Below are 25569 nucleotides of genomic sequence, written 5' to 3' on the forward strand. Positions count from 1 at the left end.
ATTTCAACAACTTCTGCCCCACATAACCCACAACATCAGAAGCTCAAACAGCTGCACATTCTCAAGTGTGAATATGTGCCATCAAGTTCCAGCAATGACCCTCTACTATGTATACAGCCAGTCCCCGACTTATGAACGAGTTACATACCAAACACTTGGTCATAACTCGAAGTGTTTGTAAGTCAGACTGCATTCATTTAAATGTGACCACACTGTTCATAAGTGTGGATCGTGCATTCATAAGTCGGGGACTAGCTTATGAACGCTTAATGGGAGGATTGGTCATAAGTACGAACAGTTGTAAATCGACCGTTCATAACTCGGGGACCTGCTATACTGGCCAAACCAGACAGTCTCTACAACAAAGAATAAATGGACATAAGTTAGCTATCAGAAATGGTAATACACAAAAAACAGTAGGAGCACATTTTAACCTACCTGGCACTCATTAATGGATTTAAAAGTAGCCTTTCTTCTACACAAGAATTTCAGAAACCAACTACAGAGAGAGACTGCAGAACTGGCCATATGCAAATTTAAAACTATCTCTCATGGCTTGAACAAAGACATGAATTGGATGGCCGTTATTTTCAATACCCAAATGACATAAAAAACTTAAGTATGGGACACTTACAGCCCATTCAATTAGCCTTATTAGCATCAACACTGCAATTTACAGGGTTTTTACTCCCCCCTCCCTTTTTTTCTGTTATATATTGGGTGAATTCTCCTTTTTCTTCACTCTCATCTGATGAAGAGGATTTTGCCCATGAAAACATTATATTTGTTTGTTAGTCTCTAAAGTGCTACAGGACTACTTGGTTTTTTAACGTTACAGACTAACACAGCTACCCCTCTGAGAAAGGTGCACCAAGCCCATAAAGGAAAGTGGTCCAAGTCTTCTTTATCAGATCCTTCCTTGAGAAATCAGGAATGCCTTGGAAAAATGTATCTCAGTACCCTAAGCACCTCTCACTGTTCATCAAGATCAGATTCCTCTGTACTTCAACAACTGCCTGTTACCAAACTCTTGTCCCTGTTTACTCCAGTACCAATATCCCCAATACCAACACCATATACCTATTCACGCCTACAGCATACTTTTCTCCAAAATCTTACAATCCTCAAAGGACCTTTTGGTCTCTTCCATATTGGATTCCCCATTATTATCAATAGGGAAGGTATTTCTTCCATTACTTCCACTATTTGATCTGAGGAAGTGGGTCTGGCCCACGAAAGCTCATCATCTAATAAACCATCTTGTTAGTCTTTAAAGTGCTACATTGTCCTGCATTTTGCTTCAACTACCCCAGACTAACACGGCTACATTTCTATCACTATTCTTCCATTACCGACTGCCAGGCTCATTCTGCTACTGAGCATATCAGCTGTACCAGACAGAGTGCAGCCTAGTGATAATCCCAGCATTCCCTCTGGAACCGCTGGAACCCCACAAAAGGAGCGCTTCTGCTCTTTCCCAGGCTTCGATGACAATGAGTCATTACCATTACAGTCCTTGGGATCTAGATATTCAGATCCATATGTTTCAAAGAGGGAGTCTAGAACGCATTATTATTATCCCAGACAATGAGCTCTAAGAAGGAAACAACCTACTCCAAAGCTAGAAGAGGAGGTGGGCAAGGAGTGCGCCCTCGGGTGAGGGAGTAGAGTCGGAGGTAGGAAGAAGTAGAATGGGGGTGGGTCTTCGGTGAAAGGGTGGAGTAGAGGCAGGGCCTGGGCAAAGTGGAGGATGAGTACTCCTAGGGCAATAAGGAAGCCAGTGCCTGTGGCCAGACTTGTGAATATGTCTGATTTTTAAAAGTATTTGGGCATTGGTCTGCTCAGCATTTTAATCCCTAACTGAATTATAAGCCTAAATCTCATTGACTGTCAATGAGACTTAGGGTCCTAAGTGCCTGATGAAACTTTTTTTTTTTAATTGAAACTTAGGTTTGTAAGTCAGACTGAGAGTGTGGTGCCTAAATACCTTTATTTAGAAATCTGAGCCAAAATTCTAGTGATAATGGCAGCTTATCTCAAGAAACAAAGAGTCTGGGTTCATCCATACTTAGAAGTCCCAGGAGAAGGTGCCTGACTCCATACAATAAACTCCATAACTTTTTGCCTCTTTAGGATTAAAAGTAAACAATAGGATATCCATATAGTTCTTATTCAAAGAATAGTATTTCAAGAGGCAGTTGACCTATCTGCCCTGAGAAAGATTCCAAGCCATAGGCAGTCTGGCCAAGCACTTGTTTGCTCAACATGAGATTTGTGTAAGAATTTGTTTCAGACTCCTAGGGCGCATGGCTTTCTGCACATCTTTAATTCAGCATTCCAGACTATACCTTTATTGCAGGTAAGGATGATCAATCTTCCTATGTCAGCCCAACAACCATAACCAGGGTATGAGACACAGGTCTTCCAGGACTCCTGTAATAGATCTCTCTCCATCATTAATATAAAATACTTTTGTGACATATACCTCCACTGATGGAAGACATCTATACAGTAACAGAAATCTTGGAAATGGCAGAGGTGCTTAATGACTTCTTTGTTTCAGTTTTTGTCAAGAAGACGGATGGAGATGGGTTGCCTAACATAGTGAATGCTTGTGGAAATGGGGTAGGTTTAGAAGTTAAAATAAAAGAACAAGTTAAAAATTACTTTAAAATGTTAGATGTCTGCAAGTCACCAGGGCCTGATGGAATGCGTCCTAGAATACGCAAAGGGCTGATAGAGGAAGTATCTGAGCCTTTAGCTATCATCTTTGAAAACTCATGGAAGTTGGGAGAGATTCCAGATGACTGGAAAAGGGCAAATATAGTGCCTATCTATAAAAAGGGGAATAAAAACAACCCAGGAAACTACAGACCAGTCAGTTTAACTTCTGTGCCAGGGAAGATAATGGAGCAAGTAATTAAGGATCCATCTGCAAACATCTGGAAGATAAGATGGTGATAGGTAACAGCCACCATGGATATGTAAAGAATAAATCATGTCAAACTAATCTGATAGTTTTCTTTGATAGGATAACAAGCCTTGTGGATAAGGAAGAAGCAGTGGACGTGATATACCTAGACTTCAGTAATAGGGTACGTCTAGACTACATGCCTCTGTCGCCAGAGGCATGTAGATTAGGCTACCAGACATAGGAAAATGAAGCGGCGATTTAAATAATCGCCGCTTCATTTAAATTTACATGGCTGCCGCGCTGCGCCCACAAACAGCTGATCAGCTGATAGTCTGGATGCGCGGATGGCGACATCAAAGGTATTTGTCGACCACCCAGGTAAACCTCATCCCAGCTGAAGCATAGTAATATATTACATAAACAAACAAGGGGGAAGCAAGATCCATCTCTCTGTGGGCACGTCTATTTGACAGTGTTACGTTGGCACTGCTGCAGCTCATCTGGTGAAGATGTATGCCAATGGAAGAGCCTTCACCTGTCAAGATAATCATGTCACTCAGGGGAGATGTGTGTCTTTTCACTGCCTTTATGTGGTGGTTTACATGTGCTGTATGTCAAGAAATAGCAAATCGATGGAATTACAATATTTGGAGTACAATACTTGCTGTACACCTACCAGAATTGCACCCCAGATCACCCCAGGAGACAGTTGCATGTGACCATGAGTGGTTAGTAAAGAAAACTGTTATGTATGGTATGTTTATCAAGTGGGGTCATTCAACTATAGACAGCTTTGCCACCACTGAAAGAAAAAATGCCACAAGTTCTTGTCCAAAGGAGGGCAAAGACAAGTATTTCTGTCCAATGAATTCCTGGTCCACTGGTTTTCAGGCCTTATATATGTTTATCCTCTAGTTTCATTGATCTTATGAGTTCTCAGGAAATTCAGGCAAGACTTACCCAGCATGATCATCTTCATAATATGAGCATAGCAAAGGCAGTTCCAGTTCTCAGGCCTAAGGAATCTCCTCATTCAACTTCTGAGTCAGTTACCTCTGCACCCAGAGGTGCTATGCCAAAGCTGAGGACAGGTTCTCCACTAAGATTCCTCTTTCTTGCACCTAATGGCATGAATGTTGGCCAGTTAGCGTAAGTAGAGCAAACCTGTTCAACTGAGATACAAAATAATCTTATCCAAAGTAAAAAGGACTCTGTGAGGCTGATCTGCTCAGGCAAGGAAACAGCTTCACTTGTCTGAGCTCAACATACCAGTTGTTGCCACTGAACACCCAGATATCTGACCTTCTGCCCATAAAGAGCTCTGAGCTATTTATGATCTGCTGGAGGATCCACTTCACAGCCATCTCAGCAGTCCACCTTCCATTTGGCATTTTCATACCCTATGATAGCTAGATTAATGAATGTCCTTATGCAGGTCTATTCCTTTTTATGTTGCAGTGATATTTGCTAAAAGGGTAGAGGAGCTACATGCTTTCATGTCCAGACCTCCATCTGCAAGTTTTCATGAAGTTGGAGTCATCTTGAGACCTAACCCAAAATTCTTCCCCAACTTCTAGCTGAACCAAGTAATACATCTGCCTATTTATGGAAAGGGCAGGCTACCTTCCCATCTTGCATGCAGAGCATATGACTAGGACTAAGCCATTTCAGATATCCCCCAGATTCTTTGTAATTTATGACCATGGGTCAGGCCATATCAATGCAGAAACTTTCTAGTTCCATTTCTGAATACATGAAATTGTACCATGAAATAGCTAACTCATACTCGCTCCACAAAAGCTCAAGTAGCTTCTTACAGAACCATGTAAGCCAGCTACTTTGGGTTTAGTAAATGAGCTAATGCAGCATTACTAAGGGATCTAGATCTGTCATCTATTTTAGGTACCTAAATAATGACCGTCAAAAGCCCTTTACATGTCCATTTCCGTAGGGTTGTCTGACAATCACTGTTTAGGCAGATTCCTAACACCTGACTCCTGTGATGAGATCACTGCTTTTTAATCACCAACAGTAGAATATATATTTGGACAAGCAAGAAGAAATGATTACATGTCTTACAGTAACTGTGGTTTGTTGATAGGAGTTGTCCACACATATTCCACAGCCAGTCTGCCACTGTATTGTCCTATGAGTTCTAAATTGTATTTTGGCAAAGGCACTGAGGAGCATTTAGCTCACCACCCACTTTATGCCCTTGGGTGAGAGGTGCTAGGACACTCAGTGCAGACCTGCCTGCAAATGATACTGCTGGCCAAAAGAATCTGAATTCAAGAGTATGGTGTCCATGCACTCCACTAGCTGCTTATTACATGGACAATGTATTTTGAAGAAGCACAGTTACTGTGAGGTAACTATTTTTTCCCCTTGGTCTGACATCTTCTTTTGAGTTGTATCCCAGAGTCATGTACAGAAAATGGCAAATCCAGATCAAGCACACAACAATTGCAATGCCTTGTTACATTCAGGAGATTAGTCTGTAAAATGCAAAGTATTGGATTTGTATTGATGAAAACTTGGAAACTGAATTTCCGTGTGAAACTAGTTTATTGGGCTTTATTCCAAACAGGCATTAAAACCAAGTGTAAATATCTCCAGCCTCAAAAAGTGGGATTACTATATGGAAGAGACCTTGGCCACAGGTCCTTCCTATGACTGGACCATAGTCACTGCAAAATGCAACACTTCGGACGAAGCTGACCAAAAGGATGGTCCCCAGAGTAAGAGAAAAATAGTGTGGCCATGCTACGATGTTGTTAGCAAAGTGCAACCTGATGCAATCACCTGCCTCTTGATTGTAAGTATAGATGCTAACAAAGACAGAATGCTGCAGTTTATTACTTATCAAATTCATATCCATGCTAATCATTGCCTTGTAGATGTGCTGTAAAAGCAAGTATTGGGTAAAAAAATAATTGGTTTAGTCTCCAAGGGTATGTCTACACGACAGCACTAATTCGAACTAACTTAGTTCGAATTAGTTAATTCAAACTAAGCTAATTCGAACTAGTGCATCTAGACCTAAAAACTAGTTCAAATTAGCAAAATGTCCACATTGAGTGGACCCTGAACCGAGGTTAAGGATGGCCGGAAGCAGTGCCGGCAGGGTATCCAATTAGGACTTAGAGCGTGGAGCTGTTGTCTCAGGCTAGCCGAGGGCTGTGCTTAAAGGGACCCGACCCCCACCCCTGACAGACAGTTCTCAGGGGTTCCCCGCTCGCTTGTCTAACTCGATGAGGGACAGCAAAGCAGTCCTGGCTTGGAGTGCCCTGAATGCCCACACTCGGCACATCACAGCACTCGGCCATCAGCCCGGCTGCACTTGCCGCAGGCTGCTATCCAAGGGGGGGTCAATCGGGGGGCTGCAGGAGAGCATCCACCCCGAGGAGCCCCATTCCTCGTACCCCATTCCTCCCTCACCTCCTTACACTTACCCCTCTCTAGCCCCCCTTCCGGATGTACAAAATAAAGGACATGTGTGTTCAAAAATAGAAACTCTTTTTATTGAACAAAACTCGGGGAGACTGGGAAAAGGAGGTGGGAGAGGGGAAAAGAGAAGAGGGGAGGAGGAAACCTGGGAGGAGGGAGCTGGAAGGGGGAAGCCAGGGGAAGAAAGAGGAGGGGACGTATCAAACTATGGTACGCCATATCTTCAGTACTGTGTACAGATGTGATCTCCTCACCCCAGAAAAGATACTTTGGCCTTGGAAAAGGTTCAGAAAAGGGCAACTAAAATGATCAGGGGGTTGGAACAGGTCCCATATGAAGAGAGGCTAAAGAGACTGGGACTTTTCAGCTTAGAAAAGAGGAGACTGAGGGTATGTCTACACTACCCCGCTAGTTCGAACTAGCGGGGTAATGTAGGCATACCGCACTTGCAAATGAAGCCCGGGATTTGAATTTCCCAGGCTTCATTTGCATAAGCCGGGTGCCGCCATTTTTAAATCCCGGCTAGTTCGAACCCCGTGCCGCGCAGCTACACGCGGCACAGAGTAGCTAGTTCGATTAGGCTTCTAATCCGAACTAGTTGTACTCCTCGTGGAATGAGGAGTACAGCTAGTTCGGATTAGGAAGCCTAATACAAACTAGCTACTCCGTGCCGCGTGTAGCCGCGCGGCACGGGGTTCAAACTAGCCGGGATTAAAAAATGGCGGCGCCCGGTTTATGCAAATGAAGCCTGGGAAATTCAAATCCCGGGCTTCATTTGCAAGTGCGGTATGCCTACATTACCCCGCTAGTTCGAACTAGCGGGGTAGTGTAGACATACCCTGAGGGGGGATATGATAGAGGTCTATGAAAGCATGAGTGGTGTGGAGAGGGTGCATAAAGAAAAGTTCTTCATTAGTTCCCATAATAGAAGGACTAGAGGACACCAAAGGAAAGGAAGGGGTAGCAGGCTTCAAACTAATAACAGAAAGTTTTTCTTCACAAAGCAAATAGTCAACCTGTGGAACTCCTTGCTGCAGGAGGCTGTGAAGGCTAGAACTAGAACAGAGTTTAAAGAGAAGTGAGATAAATTCATGGAGATTGGGTCCATGGAGTGCTATTAGCCAGGGGGTAGAAATGGTGTCCCTGGCCTCTGTTTGTGGAAGGCTGGAGATGGATGGCACGAGACAAATGACTTGGTCATTGTCTTCAGTCCATCCCCTCCAGGGTACCCAGTGTTGGCTGCTGTCGGCAGACAGGCTACTGGGCTAGATGGACCTTTGGTCTGACCCAGTACGGCAATTCTTATGTTTTTATGTTCTAATCTCAGGGCTCAGGGTCGGGGTCTCACTCGACCACCTTGATTTTCATGCAAACCTGCTCCTGGGTGGCCAGGCTGGCAGCTATCCTGCCCTAGACGGCCACTTTCCTGTGCCTAGTGTGGAGGTCGTGGACGTTGGAGGCTTCCCCCCAAACTTCGATGAGGTCCACGATGTCCACACTAGACCAGGTGAGCGCCCGCCTCTTGCAGCCCCGGGTAGGCTCCTGGGAGCCGCCAGTCTGGTCCCGGGAAGAGGGGGAGGGCTGGGTGGCAGCGGGTGGCTGGCTCATGCCGTGCCAGGTGCAGGGTCTGCTGGCTGGGTGCTGGCAGGCTTGCACCTGGCACAGGCACCGTAGCCAGCCCGTGCCCCTTTAAGGGCTCCGGGGCCGGGAGGGGGGCAGAAGAGTTTCCCTGGTTTGGCCCAGAGTGGCCACCAGGGCAAGCTGGGATGGGCTAGCTTCCCACTAGTTCAAATTAAGTGGCTACACAGCCCTTAATTCGAACTACTTAATTCGAACTAGGCGTAGAATGAGGTTTACCTAGTTCGAATTAAGCGCTCCGCTAGTTCGAATTAAGTTCGAACTAGCGATTTGTCTGTGTAGCACCTATGAAAGTTAATTCAAACTAACGGCTGTTAGTTCGAATTAACTTTGTAGTGTAGACATACCCCAAGAGATGTGGGTTCAGAAAGTCAGTCGAAAATCTTACACAAAGTTATGGTGTTCTAGCTGAATTCAACTGTCAATAGTAAACTCTTCCTTCAACTTCCCTTACTCCTCATGAAATGAGGTTTACCCAGGAGTAAGAAATCCTCCAGCTCAACATTATTTCGAAATAATGGCTTGCAGTGTAGACATTCAATACTGTGTAGATGTACCCTTTGTGATCAACAGCCTGGAAGTAAAAGTGGATAAGCAAATGAAGACTACGGCCACATCTACACTATAGATACTATATTGGCATAGCTCTGTGTGTTATATGTGCTGGCATAACCCCATAGCCTAGACATGGCCGATACCAGTAGAAGGGGCTTTTCTACTAGGGTTGGAACACTACATTCCCAAGCAGTGGTTGTAGGTTGGCAGAAACATTCTTCCGTCGATCTAGCTGCACCTACATCAACAGTTGGGTTAGCAGAGCGCTGGGCCACCAGGAGGGAGTGGGGCAGGGAGGTAAAGAGGGCAGCTGCCCTTTAAAGCACTGCGGAAGTTCTGTGTGGCACAGTCCAGGCAGCCCTTAAGGCTGATTGTGAGAAGCTAGTCCCCATCCTTATCTCCATTCAGTCTGAGACCCTGCATCTTCCACAAGGCCTTATGCCGACCCCCTCCCCACTAACACATAGACTCATAGACTTTAAGATCAGAAGGGACCATTATGATCATCTAGTCTGACCCCCTACACAGTGCAGGCCACAGGATCTCACCCACCCACTACTCACCTATATCTCAGATATTGAAGTCCTCAAACGCTGGTTTAAAGACCCCAAGATGCAGAGAATCCTCCCACAAGTGACCCGTCCCCCATGCTACAGAGGAAGGCAAAAAACCTCCAGGGCCTCTGCCAATCTACCCTGGAGGAAAATTCCTTCCCGACCCTAAATATGGCGATCAGCTAAACCCTGAGCACGTGGGCAATACTCACCAACCAGACACCCAGGGTATGTCTACACTACCCCGCTAGTTCGAACTAGTGGGGTAATGTAGGCATACCGCACTTGCAAATGAAGCCCGGGATTTGAATTTCCCGGGCTTCATTTGCATAAGCGGGGAGCCGCCATTTTTAAAACCCCGCTGGTTCGAACGCCGTGCAGTGCGGCTACACGGGGCTCGAACTAGGTAGTTCGGACTAGGCTTCCTATTCCGAACACCTCAGGTATACCGGTAGTTCGGAATAGGAAGCCTAGTCCGAACTACCTAGTTCGAGCCCCGTGTAGCCCCGTGTAGCCGCGCTGCACGAGGTTCGAACCAGCAGGGTTTTAAAAATGGCGGCTCCCCACTTATGCAAATGAAGCCCAGGAAATTCAAATCCCGGGCTTCATTTGCAAGTGCGGTATGCCTACATTACCCTCCTAGTTTGAACTAGCGGGGTAGTGTAGACATACCCCCAGAAAAAAGTTCTCTATAGTAACTCCTATCTTCCCACCATTGGCCTATTTACCACTGATAGTGAAAGGTCAATTAATTGCCAAGATCATGTTATCTCATCAAACCATCCCCTTCATAATCCCATCTAGCTTAATCTTGAAGCCAGATAGGTCTTTTGCCCCCACTACTTCCCTTGGAAGGCTGTTCCAGAACTTCACTCCTCTGATGGTTAGAAACCTTCACCTAATTTCGAGTCTAAAGTTCCTAATAGCCAGTTTATATCCATTTGTACTTATGTCCACATTGGTATTAAGCTTAAATAATTCCTCTCCCTCCCTGGCATTTATCCCTCTAATATATTTAAAGAGTGCAATCATGTCTCCCCTCAGCCTTCTTTTGGTTAATGAAAACAAGCCAAGTTCCTTGATTCTCCTTTCATAAGACAGGTTTTCCATTCCTTAAATCATCCTAGTGGCCCTTCTTTGTACCTGTTCCAGTTTGAATTCATCCTTCTTAAACATGGGAGACTAGAACTGCACACAGTATTCCAAATGAGGTTTCACCAATGCTTTATATAACAATGCTAACACCTCCTTGGCTACGTCTAGACTTGCCACAAATTCCGGAAAAGGGATGCAAATCAGGTAAGTCAGCATAGGGAAATCCGCGGGAGATTTAAATATCCCCCGCGGATTTAAATAAACATGTCCGCCGCTTTTTTTTGAAAGTAGGAATAAGAGATCCTCCAGAAAAGGATTTATTCCGGAGGATCGCGCCAGTCTAGACGCTTTTTTTCCGGCTTTTCCCCAAGCCAGAAAAAAAGCGGCGGACATGTTTATTTAAATCCACAGGGGATATTTAAATCCCCCGCGGATTTCCCTATGCTGACTTACCTGATTTGCATCCCTTTTCCGGAATTTGTGGCCAGTCTAGACCTAGCCCTTATGTCTACTGTAAATACCTCACCTAATGCATCCCAAAACCGTATTAGCCTTTTTCACGGCCATGTCACATTGCCGGCTCATAGTCATCCTGTGATCAACCAGGACTCCGAGGTCCTTCTCCTCTTCTGTTAGTTCCAAGTGATGTGTCCCCAGCTTATAACTAATATTCTTGTTATTAATCCCTAAATGCATAACCTTACACTTCTCACTATTAAATTTCATCCTATTACTATTACTCCAATTTAGAAGATCATCCAGATCTTCCTGTATGATATCCCGATCCTTTTCTGAATTGGCAATACCTTCCAACTTTGTGTCATTCGCAAACTTTATTATCACACTCCCACTTTTAGTGCGGAGGTCAGTAATAAAAAGATTAAATAACAATGGTCCCAGAACTGATCCCTGAATAACTCCGCTAGTAACTTCTCTCCAGCCTGACAGTTCACCTTTCAGTATGACTTGCTGTAAACTCCCCTTTAACCAGTTCCTTATCCACCTCTCAATTTTCATTTTGATCCCCATCTTTTCCAATTTAACCAATAATTCCCATGAGGTACTGTATCAAATGCCTTACTGAAATCGAGGTACAGGCAGTCCCCGGGTTACGTACAAGATAGGGACAGTAGGTTTGTTCTTAAATTGAATCTGTATGTAAGTCGGAACTGGCGTCCAGATTCAGCCGCTGCTGAAACTGACCGCCAGTTCTGACTTACATACAGATTCAACTTAAGAACCCCAAGTCAGCTGCTGCTGAAACTGATCAGCCGCTGATTCCAGGAAGCCCGGGGCAGAGCAACTGTGCCTCGGGCTTCCTGTAGTCAGCGCTGGTCAGTTTCAGCAGCGGCTGACTTGGGGACGCCTGGGGCAGAGCAGCTGGGGTGCTGCTGGGTTGCTCCAGTAGCGCGGCTCCTTGGCGCTACTGGACCAACCCAGCAGCACCCCAGCTGCTCTGCCCCAGGGTCCTGATTCAGCTGCTGCTGAAACTGACCAGCAGCGGCTGAATCAGGACGCCTGGGGCAGAGCAGCTGGGGTGCTGCCGGGTTGGTCCAGAAGTACCCAGAGCGGCGCTGCGGGACCAACCGGCAGCGCCCCAGTTGCTCTGCCCCAGGGTCCACAACAAAAGCCTGGTCTGCTGGGGGGGGCACACTAGCTGCGCCCCCCTCCCCAGCAGACCAGGGACACGGGGAGCAAAGCCGCAGTGGCGGGGTGCCTCGCCTCTGAGGCTTTGCTCTGGCGCTAGACCCGCTTTGCTTGCGGTGCCCCTGGTCTGCTGGAGACGGTCCCCAGCAGACCAGGGTCACCGCGAGCAAACCCGCAGCCATGGCGGGGTCCCGCGCTTCTGAGGCTTTGCTCTGGCCTTTTGTAAAACCATGTTGTAATTTGTCCCAATTGCCATTAACCTCAATGTCCCTAACTACTTTCTCCTTCAACATTTTTTCCAAGACCTTGCATACTACAGATGTCAAACTAACAGGCCTTACCCAGACACCTGGAAGATGTCACCAGCCCTGGCATGGCTACGGGTTGTTGATCTTTCCCATGCTGAGTGATATAGCTAAGTCAGTCTAACTTTTACCTGCAGACCAGGCCTCTGCTTGGCTCACATTGAATGTTTGGCCTTGCCTCTGGTATCTCTGAATGAGAAAGTCCATGCCAGTAAAAAAGCCAGCAAGAAGAAAGTCCTATATTAATTTATTTGTCTTTTAGTGTGTGTATGCAACTCTGGTGTATAATCTTCTATTTTGGTTCAGAGAGGTAGGTCACATTTAATGAGTTGGCTATACCTTCAAGTTTTTTTGTGTCCCTTCTCTCAGGAGAATTTAGAAGAAATTGTTTGTACCTTATTAGACATTATCAGTGTTTTTACATTTAATTGAAATACATATTTTTAATTCTTGGTTCAGCATTCACAATTTAGTTTAGCAACTGCTTCATGAATTTTACCAAACCAGAGGTAGCTGCTGATTTATGAAGGCCATGTCTGGTCAGTTTAGCTAATTTTCTGGTCAAAATCTTTTTCTATCTTTAGAAAATGTTGTCATTTGTGATTCCTTCCAGTATTCATGATCTACTGGAAAACTAACATTCTAATGTACCAATATCCCTTAGAGCTGTGGTGTCCAAGATGCTAGCCACTAGCCACAAGTGGCAATTTGGCCAGTTGAGGGTGGCTGTTTGTCTTTAACAGTGTGGCTATTTGGCTGGTTGAGTGTGGCTAATTTGCTACTGCTATAGTTTGCTAGAACAAGAAGGCTACGTCTACACTGGCCACTTCAAAGTAGGAATAAGATCCACCGGAAAAGGGCTTTTTTTCCGGAGGATCGGGGCCAGTGTAGACGCTCTTTTCCGGCTTTTTTAAAAGCCGGAAAAAAGCGGCAGACATTTTTATTTAAATGCCGCGGGGGATATTTAAATCCCCCGCGGATTTCCCTATTACGGCTTCTGAAATTAACATGCCCCTTCCAGAAAAGGGGCCAGTGTAGACGTAGCCGAAAAGAATGAAGAGGAAAGAGCAGATGATAACAGCTGACACTACTACAGCATGAAGTTGTACCTACTGCAGCCGAACATGCCTTTCTCGTATTGGTCTATTGAGCCACACAAAACATTGCAAAAAGTGACCAGTTTAATGCTGCATCCCACCATCTTTCGAGACATATGGAGGCCATGATGAGTTTGCTACTATAGTGGCTATTGCTTCAGAACTGGTTGGACACCACAGCATTAGAGAATATGGTTAAATCTATATTAAGCATATGGTAAAATAGAAATTCACTATATGGAAATATATTTAAAGAAAGCCTGCTTAGAAAATAAACATTTGGGTTACATCTAGACTGGCATGATTTTCTGCAAATGCTTTTAACGGAAAAGTTTTCCATTAAAAGCATTTGCGGAAAAGAGCATCTAGATTGGCACGGATGCTTTTCCGCAAAAGCACTTTTTGCGGAAAAGCGTCCGTGCCAATCTAGACACGCTTTTGCACAAAAAAGCCCCAGTCGCTATTTTCGCGATCGGGACTTTTTTGCGCAAAACAAATCTGAGCTGTCTACACTGGCCCTTTTGCGCAAAAGCTTTGCGCAAAAGGACTTTTGCCCGAACGGGAGCAGCATAGTATTTCCGCAAGAAGCACTGATTTCAGACAGTAGGAAGTCAGTGTTCTTGCGGAAATTGAAGCGGCCAGTGTAGACAGCTGGCAAGCTTTTCCACAAAAGCAGCTGCTTTTGCGGAAAAACTTGTTAGTCTAGACACAGCCTTCGGGTTTCAGTAGGCTTTTATGTAGAAGCTGAAGATCATTGTCATAAAGCAATTTTCTGTTGCCTTGAGATCTCTTAATCAAGCAGAGATACTTCTTTAGTACGATTCACTAGGAATCATGTTTTCTGAGGGTGTTACTTTTGAAAGCAATGAAAATACAGGAGGAAAAAGTGCCATGATAGGGAGAGCATATGTATCTCTGCTATATTTAGGCTGCTTCACAAATAACTATAAACCAATTACTTAATTTTTCATGTATTATTTTATTAACAGGAAATATTCTTAACTGGAAGCTACCAAGAAAAGTTATATTCCTAAATTTCACAACAAGAACATGTTGTTACAGTTTGGAATCTAAATCAAATAAGTCTTTGTTTCAGTTTCTCTTTTTATACATTTTGATATCACTTCTTATAAACCATGCTACATTAATTTTGGCAATGCTCAATGCTAATATCACAGCATTGGATTTGCACTTTGTAAATAGTTTTATAAATTATATACAGTTCTTGGCATTGTTGTATTTCTGTCCTGACAAGTGGAAATGGAATTTGTGTGTTTATTTTAGCCTGAAATGTTTATCCTCAGGAAACACTGTTTGTTGATTTCAGGAAATCGAAAGACTGGAGAATAAATTAAATCAAAGCCCAGAAAGATGGCAGCTCTTGTGGGAAAGGCTCACCGTGAATCGTAAAGATGACACGAGACAAGACAATGTAAGTGGTAGAAGCATCCAATGCTGAAGTGCTCATGTGCAATCGATCACCATATTGGGTAGGAATTTTCCCCCCAATCAGATTGGAAAAGACCATGCAGGTTTTTCATTTTCCTCCGCAGGATAGGGCACAGGTCACTTGCATTTAAAACTGGTATAAATGGTCGATGCTCCGTAACTTGATTTGAATAATTCAGTTACTCAGTGAGAAATTCTGGGTCTAATGTATTACAGGAGAGGATAAGTGAGGTTCTGTGGCCTGCAATGTGCAGTAGGTCGGACTGGATAATCATGATCATGATGGTCCAGTCTGGCATTAAAATCTATGAGTCTAATAATAAATCAATTTCAGCTATAAAGACTATCTGGAGGAGTGACAAAATAACTGTATTTGTTGAAATATTGCTTTCTAAAAACAGAATGTGGTATTCCCCATGCTGCTGGCTTTGTATTGCTGCATGCAGAAAATATGTATTCGTATCATATTTACTACTTCTGTATGTTGAAAGCACATAACTATAAAGCAATTAGATATTTATAAAGCTTCTTGGAGCCTGATCCTGCAAACATTTACATATGAGTAACTTGCTTATGGGAGTAGTTCCATGGATGTCAATGGGATTACTCACATGTATACATTTGGTTTTGACTCCATACATTATAATCAGCCTTTCAATATCCAGGCTTTCAATATATTTTACAACAGATGGTTAATTACACCAGGTGAGGAACTGATCTTCTACATATTATAGATTCCTGAACACATTTTTGGGGTTTAGCAATTAATTAAAACCAAGTCAAACAGTGGCAAATATATTTTAGGTGGAAATGTTAAATAGTTGGGTGGGAGTATTGAATATAACTATAAAATGTGCATAGTTAAGCACTTTATCCACCATACACAATTTCATCTACTATAGGCTTATATTTACTTTCAATCATTGCTTATGTTTAATATTGCGTATCTTCTGTTCAAGAGCATAACTGACTCTGAAAATGAGTCTTTAGCATAACACTACAAAAGCTTTGTACCATTCACCAGGTTCTCAGTTTTTGATTCTTGGATCTTTGGTTCTAGACTTTGGGATCTCCCACTGCTTCCAAAACAGTCCCCCTTCCTCCTTGTGGGTAGCTGGAACAGAACAGAGCATAAGCCAAGCCCCCTATTTGACATAGCACATTACACCCTGACTATAATATTTGGAGGATAGCATTCATACCCTTCAGGGGACCAAACAAAATATCTAGGGGTATGTCTACACTACCCCGCTAGTTCGAACTAGCGGGGTAATGTAGGCATACCGCACTTGCAAATGAAGCCCGGGATTCGAACCAGCGGGGTTTTAAAAATGGCGGCGCCCCGCTTATGCAAATGAAGCCCGGGAAATTCAAATCCCGGGCTTCATTTGCAAGTGCGGTATGCATACATTACCCTCCTAGTTCGAACTAGCGGGGTAGTGTAGACATACCCTAGTAAAGGTCTTACCTCATGCTCTACTCTGCTACTGCCACTGCCCTCAAGGGAGTCAATTTTTTAAGAACTGCTGGCATTCTGCCAGTCATGCACAAAGGAGCTAGGGCACAAAAGTAAAAATTCTGTCAGATCCGAGAAGCTGAATTATGGATAAGTCATTTTTTCTTGTCTCTTAAAGTATTTACTTAGAGATTCAGCAAAAACAATTAATTCTTTTAGGGTCTGTCTACACTACAAAGTTAATTCGAACTAATGGACGTTAGTTCGAATTAACTTTGATAGGCGCTACACTAGCGCTCCGTTAGTTCGAACTTAATTCGAAATAGCGGAGCTCTTAGTTCGAACTAGGTAAACCTCATTTTACGAGGATTAAGCTTAGTTCGAACTAGCTAGTTCGAATTAAGGGGTGTGTAGCCCCTTAATTCGAACTAGTGGGAGGCTAGCCCTCCCCAGGTTTCCCTGGTGCCCACTCTGGCCAACACCAGGGAAACTCGTCTGCCCCCCTCCCGGCCCTGGACCCCTTAAAGGGGCACGGGCTGGCTACGGTGCCCGTGCCAGGTGCAAGCCTGCCAGCACCCAGCCAGCAGACCCTGCACCTGGCACGGATTGAGCCACCCACCCGATGCTCCCCAGCCCTACCCCTCTTCCCGGGACCAGGCTGGCGGCTCCCGGGAGCTTGCCTGGGACCGCAAGAGGCGGGCACCCGCCTGGGCTAGTGCAGACATTGTGGACCTCGTCCACGATCTCCGCACTAGGCACAGGAAAGTGGCCGTCTAGGGCAGGAGAGCTGCCAGCCTGGCCACCCAGGAGCAGGTGTGCAAGAGAATCAAGGGGGTCCACTGAGACCCCCGACCCTGAGCCCTGAGCTTACAATGGCCGTCCTGGGTCAGACCAAAGGTCCATCTAGCCCAGTAGCGTATCTGCCGACAGCGGCCAACACTAGGGACCCTGGAGAGGATGGACTGAAGACAGTGACCAAGCCATTTGTCTCGTGCCATCCCTCTCCAGCCTTCCACAAACCTTGGGCAGGTACACCACTTCTACCCCCTGGCTAATACCACTCCATGGACCCAACCTCCATGACTTGATCTCACTTCCCTTTAAACTCTGTTCTAGTTCTAGCCTTCACAGCCTCCTGCAGCAAGGAGTTCCACAGGTTGACTCTTTGCTTTGTGAAGAACAACTTTCTCTTACTAGTTTGAAGCCTGCTACCCATTCCTTTCCTTTGGTGTCCTCTAGTCCTTCTTTATGGGAACTAATGAAGAACTTTTCTGTATGCACCCTCTCCACCCAACTCCTGCTTTTAGAGACCTCTATCCTGTCCCCCCTCTGTCTCCTCTTTTCTAAGCTGAAAAGTCCCAGTCTCTTTAGCCTCTCTTCATATGGGACCTGTTCCCAACCCCTGATCATTTTAGTTGCCCTCCCCTCTCCCAGCCTCTCTCTTCCCCTCTCCCACCTCCTTTTTCTAGTCTCCCCCAGTTTTGTTCAATAAAGACAGATTCCATTTTTGAACATAATTGTCCTTTATTTTGTACATCAAGAAAAGGGGCTAGGGAAGGGTAAGTGGAAGGAGGTGAGGGAGGAATGGGGTACGAGCCCCCGATGGGGAGGACTGGGCTGGCTCTGTGGGCTTCTGGGGGTGGAAGCTCTCCTGCAGCCCCCCAATTTCCCTCTCTCCCCAGATGGCAGCATGCAGCAAGTGCAGCCGGGCTGATGGCCGAGCGGTGTGATGTGCCCAGTGTGGATAGTCCGGGCACTCCAAGCCAGGACTGCTTTGCAAGTGGGGCACCCCTGAGAACTGTCTGTCCGGGGTGGGGGTTGGGACCCTTTAAGCGCAGCCCTCGGCTAGCCTGAGACAGCATCTCCACGCTCTAAATCCTCCTCTGATGCCCTGCCGGCACTGCTTCCGGCCATCCTTAAGCCCTGTTCAGGGTCCACTTAATGTGGACATGCTAGTTCGAATTAGCAAAACGCTAATTCGAACTAGTTTTTAGTTCTAGACGCATTAGTTCGAATTAGCTTAGTTCGAATTAACTAATTCGAACTAAGTTATTTCGAATTAGCGCTGTAGTGTAGACATACTCTTAGAAAGTAGACAAATCTCTGAGAGCAAATTATTTATTTTAAAACATATGCAGTGTTTTATGTGAGCTCAAAAAAATCTAAAACAAAAATAATCCATACCTTTTACAGTCATTTTTATCCTTACCAGGATTCCTGGGAATAAAAACAAATGTTTTAACTAATCATTTTTGAAGTACTCAACTGTCTACCTGCAGTAGCGGTGCCATCTAAAAATTAATCAAAACACACCAATAAAACCTAAGGATCCATTATATCAGAGTACAATGACCTTTAATTGTAGATTTATTTAAATCTAAGTTATATTTCTAAAATGATGCCACAATCAACACAATTTACCATGTTAAAACCTGAAAATTAGCTCTACCCAAATAAAATTTAAACATCAGCTTCTGAACTGTTCAAAGCACTTTTCAGCTAACACTGTGGAAAATAATTAGAAGGAATAAACAATAGTTTTCTCACTAATTTGGAATAATGACTGGGAAGCTCATTACCAATTTTTCCTAATTAGCCAAATTATGATCAAACACTATTTTTTAAAAGGCAGTGGCATTATAAAATATAATTTAATTTATTTTATATTAATAGTTTTTTAATATTTCACAATATGCTGTATGTTCTTGAATATATTTAGTAAAAATACAGAAGTCTTTTGAAACAAACTACAGTTCTCTACTATTAAAACATTAAATGCAAATTATGGACTGTGGGGGTTAGCAACATAGTTGTGAATTTTGTGGTTTAGGGCTTTTTGTTTGTTTTTGCTGTAATATTATTTATAATGTATTAATTTTAGCAGTTCTCTTAATTAATTCAGCGGGTAGTCACATTTTAGAAAAATTCTAAGTTCTGAACTTGGCTAAGCCTCTCTCTCAAACGTTCTCATTTATCTTCCTTTTTAGCCACGAAGACATGCTTCTGGCTCATCAGGGATATCATCTCCTAATCCACATTCCTATCAGAAGAGATCTTTGCTGCATCTACCAGACAGTGGTCTGGGTGATGAACAAAATGCCAGCATCTCTGCCTCTAATGGAGTGGACAGACGAGCAACCACACTGTACAATCAGTTCACATCCAAGAATGATGAGAATAGGTAAACTGACTAATTTCTGGGTATTGCTGAGTCCTCGTTTTAAGTAGGAAAGTGATTTAGAAAACTGTTTTTTGTCATAATCCAGGGCGTCAAACGAGTGATAGAACAGCGGTGAATGCATAGAATTGTGAATATATCTGCCCTAATAGTAAAAAGTAGAATATTCCTAGACATGGAATTCTCTGCTACCTTTCTACTGTTCTTCCAAAGTCTTTATTCTACTCAATTGCTTTTCCCTTTCTTCTATATTAAAAAATATTTTGGGTCAATTATGTGTTCATGCAAGTGAGGAGTTAATAATATTCCTGAGATTCAGGGATGAAGGGAAAGATATCAAACAAGCTTCCCCTATAGGTCTGCTATCTCAGTCCTGACCTTCAGATCCTGGGCTTTTCTTGAGTGCAGATTGTGATGGGATCGTTGGGGTGAAGCCTTGAACTCTGGATCCGCTGTGCACCCTTAACTCTCTCCAATCTGAGCTGTCTTTCTCAATGCTTTGCTAGTGATAAGCGGCAAACCCCCTAGGTGCTGTTGCCACTCAGTGCAGCCATATGTGGCATCCTGCACCCAGCTAGATTGCATAAATATATCAACTTCATGGAGAAAGGCATCAGCCAAAACCCTCCCGGCCTTGTACATCAGGAATACAGGCAGTCCCCGGGTTATGTACAAGATAGGGACTGTAGGTTTGTTCTTAAGTTGAATTTGTATGTTAGTCAGAACTGGTGTCCAGATTCAGCTGCTGTTGAAACTGACCAGCGGCTGACTGCAGGAAGCCCGAGGCAGAGCTGCTGATCAGTTTCAACAGCGGCTGAATCTGGATGCCCGGGACAGAGCAGCTGGGGCACTGCCCGGTAGGTCCCCGCAGCGCCCCCAGCGCCGCACCTCAGCGCTGCGGGGACCAACCCGGCAGCACCCGAGCTGCTCTACCCCAAGCGTTCCCAAGTCAGCCCTGCTGAAATTGAACAGCGGCTGACTACAGGAAGCCCGAGGCAGAGCAGCTCTGCCTCGGGCTTCCTGTAGTCAGCCGCTGGTCAGTTTCAGCAGCGGCTGACTTGGGGACGCCTGGGGTAGAGCAGCTGGGGTGCTGCCGGGTTAGTCCAGTAGCGCCCAGTAGCGGCGTTGCGGGACCAACCCGGCAGCGCCCCAGCTGCTCTACCCCAGGCGTCGGCAAGAAAAGCCTGGTCTGCTGGGGGGGGGGGGTGCACTAGCTAGCTACTGCGCCCCCCCCCCCCCCGCAGACCAGGCTTTTCTCGCCGCAAAGGACACGGGCGGTCCTGCCACCCGCGTCCTCCGTGGCGAGAAAAGCCGCTCCGCGTCTCCCTGGTGTGCTGTGGGGGCCAGGGAACAAAGCCGCGGAGGCCCCCCCAACAGACCACGGAGACACGGAACGGCTTTTCTCGCCGCAGAGGACATGGGCGGCGGTGTCCTCCGCGGCGAGAAAAGCCTGGTCTGCTGGGGGGGCGCACTAGCTCTGCCCACTCCCCCCAGCAGACCAGGGAGACGCGGGCGGCGGGACCGCTGAGACGCGCCGGTCCTGCCGCCCGCGTCCTCCGCGGCTTTGCTCCGTGTCTCCCTGGTCTGCTGCCCCCCCCCCCCCCCCCCCCAGCAGACTAGGGAGATGAGGAGCGGCTTTTCTTGCCACGGAGGATGCGGACAGCAGGACCGCCCGCGTCCTCCGCGGTGAGAAAAGCCTGGTCTCCTGTGGGGGGTGGGGAGGCCGCACTAGCTGCCCCCCCCCCCCCCAGCAGACCAGGGAGACACGGAGCAGCTTTTCTCGCCGCGGAGGACGCGGGTGGCGGGACCGCAGTGCATCTGGGCGGTCCCGCCCCCCCCCTCCTCCGGGGCAAGAAAAGCCCCGTTCGTATGTAGGGATCCGACATAAGTCGGATCCACGTAAGTCGGAGACTGCCTGTATACATTTTGCACGTTATTAATTGGTTCACCAATTCATCAAGGGAAAGTGGATACACAACAGCCTTTATAAACCTAAGCAAATTAACCAAACACTTCAGGAAAACTCACTGGTAAAGATAAACAATAAAACAAGTTTATTGACTACACAAGGTAGATTTTAAGTTACTATAAGTGGATAGGCAAAAGTCAGAGTGCTCGTCAGAAGAAAAGAAAATATAAGCACACAGTCGAAACTCTCAACCCTATTAGATTGGGCCACAACTAGATTAAGCATTTTTTCTCACCTCACTAGATATTGCAGCTTATGGTACACAGCTTTCACCCTTGAAATCTGGACTAGTCTCCTCTGTTGGAGTCTTTGGTTTTCTGAGCATCCTTGTTGTTTGCAACACACGTAAGGGAGGAGAAAAAGCCAAGATGGGTCTCTGTGTTTTGTTTTATACTCTTAGTCCATGTATTTGGAGAATGCAAGTCCAGGCATGTCTGGACCATACCTAGACAGTTATTGAATAGTTTAGCTTTTGGCCACTAAGAAAATATAATCTGTAATGTGCAGAGTCAGAATAATGTTACTGTTAATACAGAAAAGCAAAACAAAGCATTTGATGTGAGGCAACCATGGTATCTTTAAGTCTATTTCAGTACCTGGACACAGTGGGAAATTACTCTGCTGATCAGTGGGCCTGCAGCTCCGAGCAATACACGTTTTAAGTGTTTAACATTGATTTATAATACTGTAGTTAGGTGATTCCTGCATAGTTTCAGACAATTCTATGCCTTATTTCTCCATAGTACTGAGGCTATGAAATCAAAATGCTAGTACTAAACCTTTTTGGTAATATGCATAATCTTCTGTTCAAGGTCTTTTGAAGGTACACTTTACAAAAGAGGAGCTTTGTTAAAAGGTTGGAAACCCCGTTGGTTTGTACTGGATGTGACAAAACACCAGGTAAAATGTTTTTAGCAAACTGAATTCTTATATTATAACTTATAACAGTTTTCCTTAATAAGCATATAGAAATAGATTGACAAATAGTACAAGTAATCATACTGTACTAGAAAGGTAGGGCTGGAAGAAATCAGTCATCAAAGCCATATCCCAGTTGTGATACAGGACAAATATACCTAGATAATCTCGGACTGGTGTTTCTCTGCCTTGCTCTTAAAAACCTTCAGTGACAGGGATTTCATAACCTCGCTTGGTAACCTTTTCCAGTTCTTACCTGTCCTAGTAGAAATGATTAGTAATGATAATTTGCAAGTGCAGCGGTACATACCATTTCAATAACAGCATGTGTGATACACTTTATAGTCACTGTGAAGGTAACAGTTTTGTTTTAAAACAGAGATAGCAATCTAGTGTATATTTATAAAGAAACTCCATGAACTGGTAGTAGTCTAGTATTTGCAGAGTGCAAACCCTGTTTGCTGGTTTACACTTTACAGAAAAAATCCCTACATCAAGGAGTTTGCAGTTGAAAATGGCAGTATATTGGCCAACAAAGAAGCAAACTTGCCATATTATTGGTCAGTGTCAGGCATTATGCTAGCCTTTTTGTATGGGCAGTCGGTGCAGCTGTAGCTGGGGGAGGCAGGACTCCCAGCCCCACCTAGAGCCCTGCCCCCTCTGCTGAGGCCAGCCCCCCACCACAGTGAGAGGAGGAGATGAGGCAGAACACCAACCATGCGTTCCCCCTCCACCAGAGGGAGGAGAACAAAAGGGGAGAGAGTAAACACGCATAGTCCATGCCGCCTCGGTCCCCAGAGCACCAGGAGGGAGGAGAGTGCACAGCCTCTGCCTCCCCAGTCTCCAGAGCACTGGGGAGGGAGGAGGCCAAGCATCTACAGCCTCCTGCCCCCGTCCCGGAGCATAGGGCGGGCACTGGGAGCAGCAACACTCTGCCCCCAGAATGGCTACAGCGGGCGTTCTGGGGGTGGAGTGTGGGTGAGGCCATGGCTGGCGGTCTGGGAAGGGCTAGGGTTAGGGTTAGGGTTAGGGTTAGGGTTAGGGTTAGGGTTACACCCATGCCTTTCTGTGTGAGCCGTGTTAACTCTTAAGCAGTCAAAGAAACCAAAAACTCTCTGAAATGAAGAGTCCAAGAATCCAGAAAGCATTGCCCAGCATGCAGATAGAAATCTGAGGGGTAATTTTGGAGCTGGGAGCAAAATTATTTCAATCAGCCCTTTTCCAAATTGCAGTAGTCATTATACATTCCAAGCTTGCATTTTATGACTCGTTTATTCGTTCTTTGAGCATTTCCCTTCATATTCATTTTCATGAAACCTATCCTGTGCAGATAAATTGGACTCCAGTAAACATTGTAAATTAAACTACATGAGGATTGCCGTAATATAGAGATGGACAATAGGCAGCCTGCAGGCTGGACATAGTTTAATCAGGGTTAGCCCCCGGTAGGCCGCTGGCGTGGCATTTACCTGTATGGCCACAGGTAGAGTAGCTTGCAGCTCCTATTGGCCACGATTCACTGTTTACAGTCAGTGGGAGCTGCGGGAAGTGGCACGGGTCAATATGGAAGAAGTACTATGGGTCAGGCAACAGAGTAAATCTGATCTGGAAAAACTCCTTTTTCCTTTTCCTTTGTCAGAAGGTTTTGTCTTTACTTTTTACATTCAATGTGTAAGGGTGAATTGGTGTTTTTAATAGATCAATACTGGATTTTCTTTTGTGGAACAGTTTGAATACTGCGGATAATTTAGTGGAGTGGTTATCATTGAATCCACAATGTCTTTGTAGCAAAGCTTCATTAAACCACTAATTATAGACTATGAAAATGTCTACTTTATAAGTAGTCTATAATTACCTACATTATATCTGAATTTTTCTCATCTCTTTCAAATTCTTTTTGAAGTTCAGGAAATACAAACTCTTGGGTTCAACACATGTTGAATGATCCTTCATTAGTTTCCAGAAAATGGCCAGTGAAGTATTGTCAGAAAAGCCTGAATTCTCACATCAGAGGGTACGTCTACACTACAACGTTAATTCGAACTAACTTAGTTCGAATTAGTTAATTCGAACTAAGCTAATTCGAACTAACGGATCCAGACTAAAAAACTAGTTTGAATTAGCGTTTTGCTAATTCGAACTAGCATGTCCACATTAAGTGGACCCTGAACCGGGCTTAAGGATGGCCGGAAGCAATGCCGGCAGGGCATCAGAGGAGGACTTAGAGCGTGGAGATGCTGTCTCAGGCTAGCCGAGGGCTGTGCTTAAAGGGTCCTGACCCCCACCCCGGACAGACAGTTCTCAGGGGTGTCCCGCTTGCAAAGCAGTCCTGGCTTGGAGTGCCCGGAGTACCCACACTGGGCACATCACACCACTCAGCCATCAGCCCGGCTGCACTTGCCGCAGGCTGCCATCTGGGGAGAGGGGGCAATTGGGGGGCTGCAGGAGAGCTTCCACACCAAAAGACCGCAGAGCCAGCCCAGTCCTCCTCTTCAGGGGCGCGTACCCCATTCCTCCCTCACCTCCTTCCACTTACCCTTCCCAAGCCCCTCTTCTTGATGTACAAAATAAAGGACAATTGTGTTCAAAAATGGAATCTGTCTTTATTGAACAAAACTGGGGGAGACTGGGAAAAGGAGGTGGGAGAGGGGAAGAGAGAGGCTGGGAGAGGGGAGGGCAACTAAAATGATCAGGGGTTGAGAACAGGTCCCATATGAAGAGAGGCTAAAGAGACTGGGACTTTTCAGCTTAGAAAAGAGGAGACGGAGGGGGGACAGGATAGAGGTCTCTAAAAACAGGAGTTGGGTGGAGAGGGTGCATACAGAAAAGTTCTTCATTAGTTCCCATAAAGAAGGACTAGAGGACACCAAAGGAAAGGAATGGGTAGCAGGCTTCAAACTAGTAAGAGAAAGTTGTTCTTCACAAAGCAAAGAGTCAACCTGTGGAACTCCTTGCTGCAGGAGGCTATGAAGGCTACAACTAGAACAGAGTTTGAAGGGAAGTGAGATCAAGTCATGGAGGTTGGGTCCATGGAGTGCTATTAGCCAGGGGGTAAGAGTGGTGTCCCTGCCCAAAGTTTGTGGAAGGCTGGAGAGGGTTGGCACGAGACAAATGGCTTGGTCACTGTCTTCAGTCCATCCCCTCCAGGGTCCCTAGGGTTGGCCGCTGTCGGCAGACAGGCTACTGGGCTAGATGGACCTTTGGTCTGACCCAGTACGGCCATTGTAAGCTCAGGGCTCAGGGTCGGGGGTCTCAGTGGACCACCTTGATTTTCATGCACACCTGCTTCTGGGTGGCCAGGCTGGCAGCTCTCCTGCCCAAGACGGCCACTTTCCTGTGCCTAGTGC

The 25569-nt window shown here is 45.4% G+C and overlaps 1 protein-coding gene across 10 annotated transcripts in view; it reads left to right on the forward strand.

The window, feature by feature from the left end:
- SBF2 (SET binding factor 2) overlaps positions 1-25569 on the forward strand; it is a 639223-nt gene that overhangs the window by 610123 nt on the left and 3531 nt on the right. For all 10 annotated transcript variants that reach the window (XM_006129312.5, XM_006129315.5, XM_006129314.5 and 7 more), the window contains 4 exons: positions 5502-5729; positions 14580-14684; positions 19145-19338; positions 22117-22204. In XM_006129312.5, the coding sequence (XP_006129374.2) occupies positions 5502-5729; positions 14580-14684; positions 19145-19338; positions 22117-22204 (615 nt within the window). The remainder of the gene's footprint in view (positions 1-5501; positions 5730-14579; positions 14685-19144; positions 19339-22116; positions 22205-25569) is intronic.

The sequence above is a fragment of the Pelodiscus sinensis genome, chromosome 5 (assembly GCF_052426305.1).
Source record: "Pelodiscus sinensis isolate ZL-2025 chromosome 5, ASM5242630v1, whole genome shotgun sequence".
Classification (NCBI taxonomy): Eukaryota; Metazoa; Chordata; order Testudines; family Trionychidae; genus Pelodiscus; species Pelodiscus sinensis.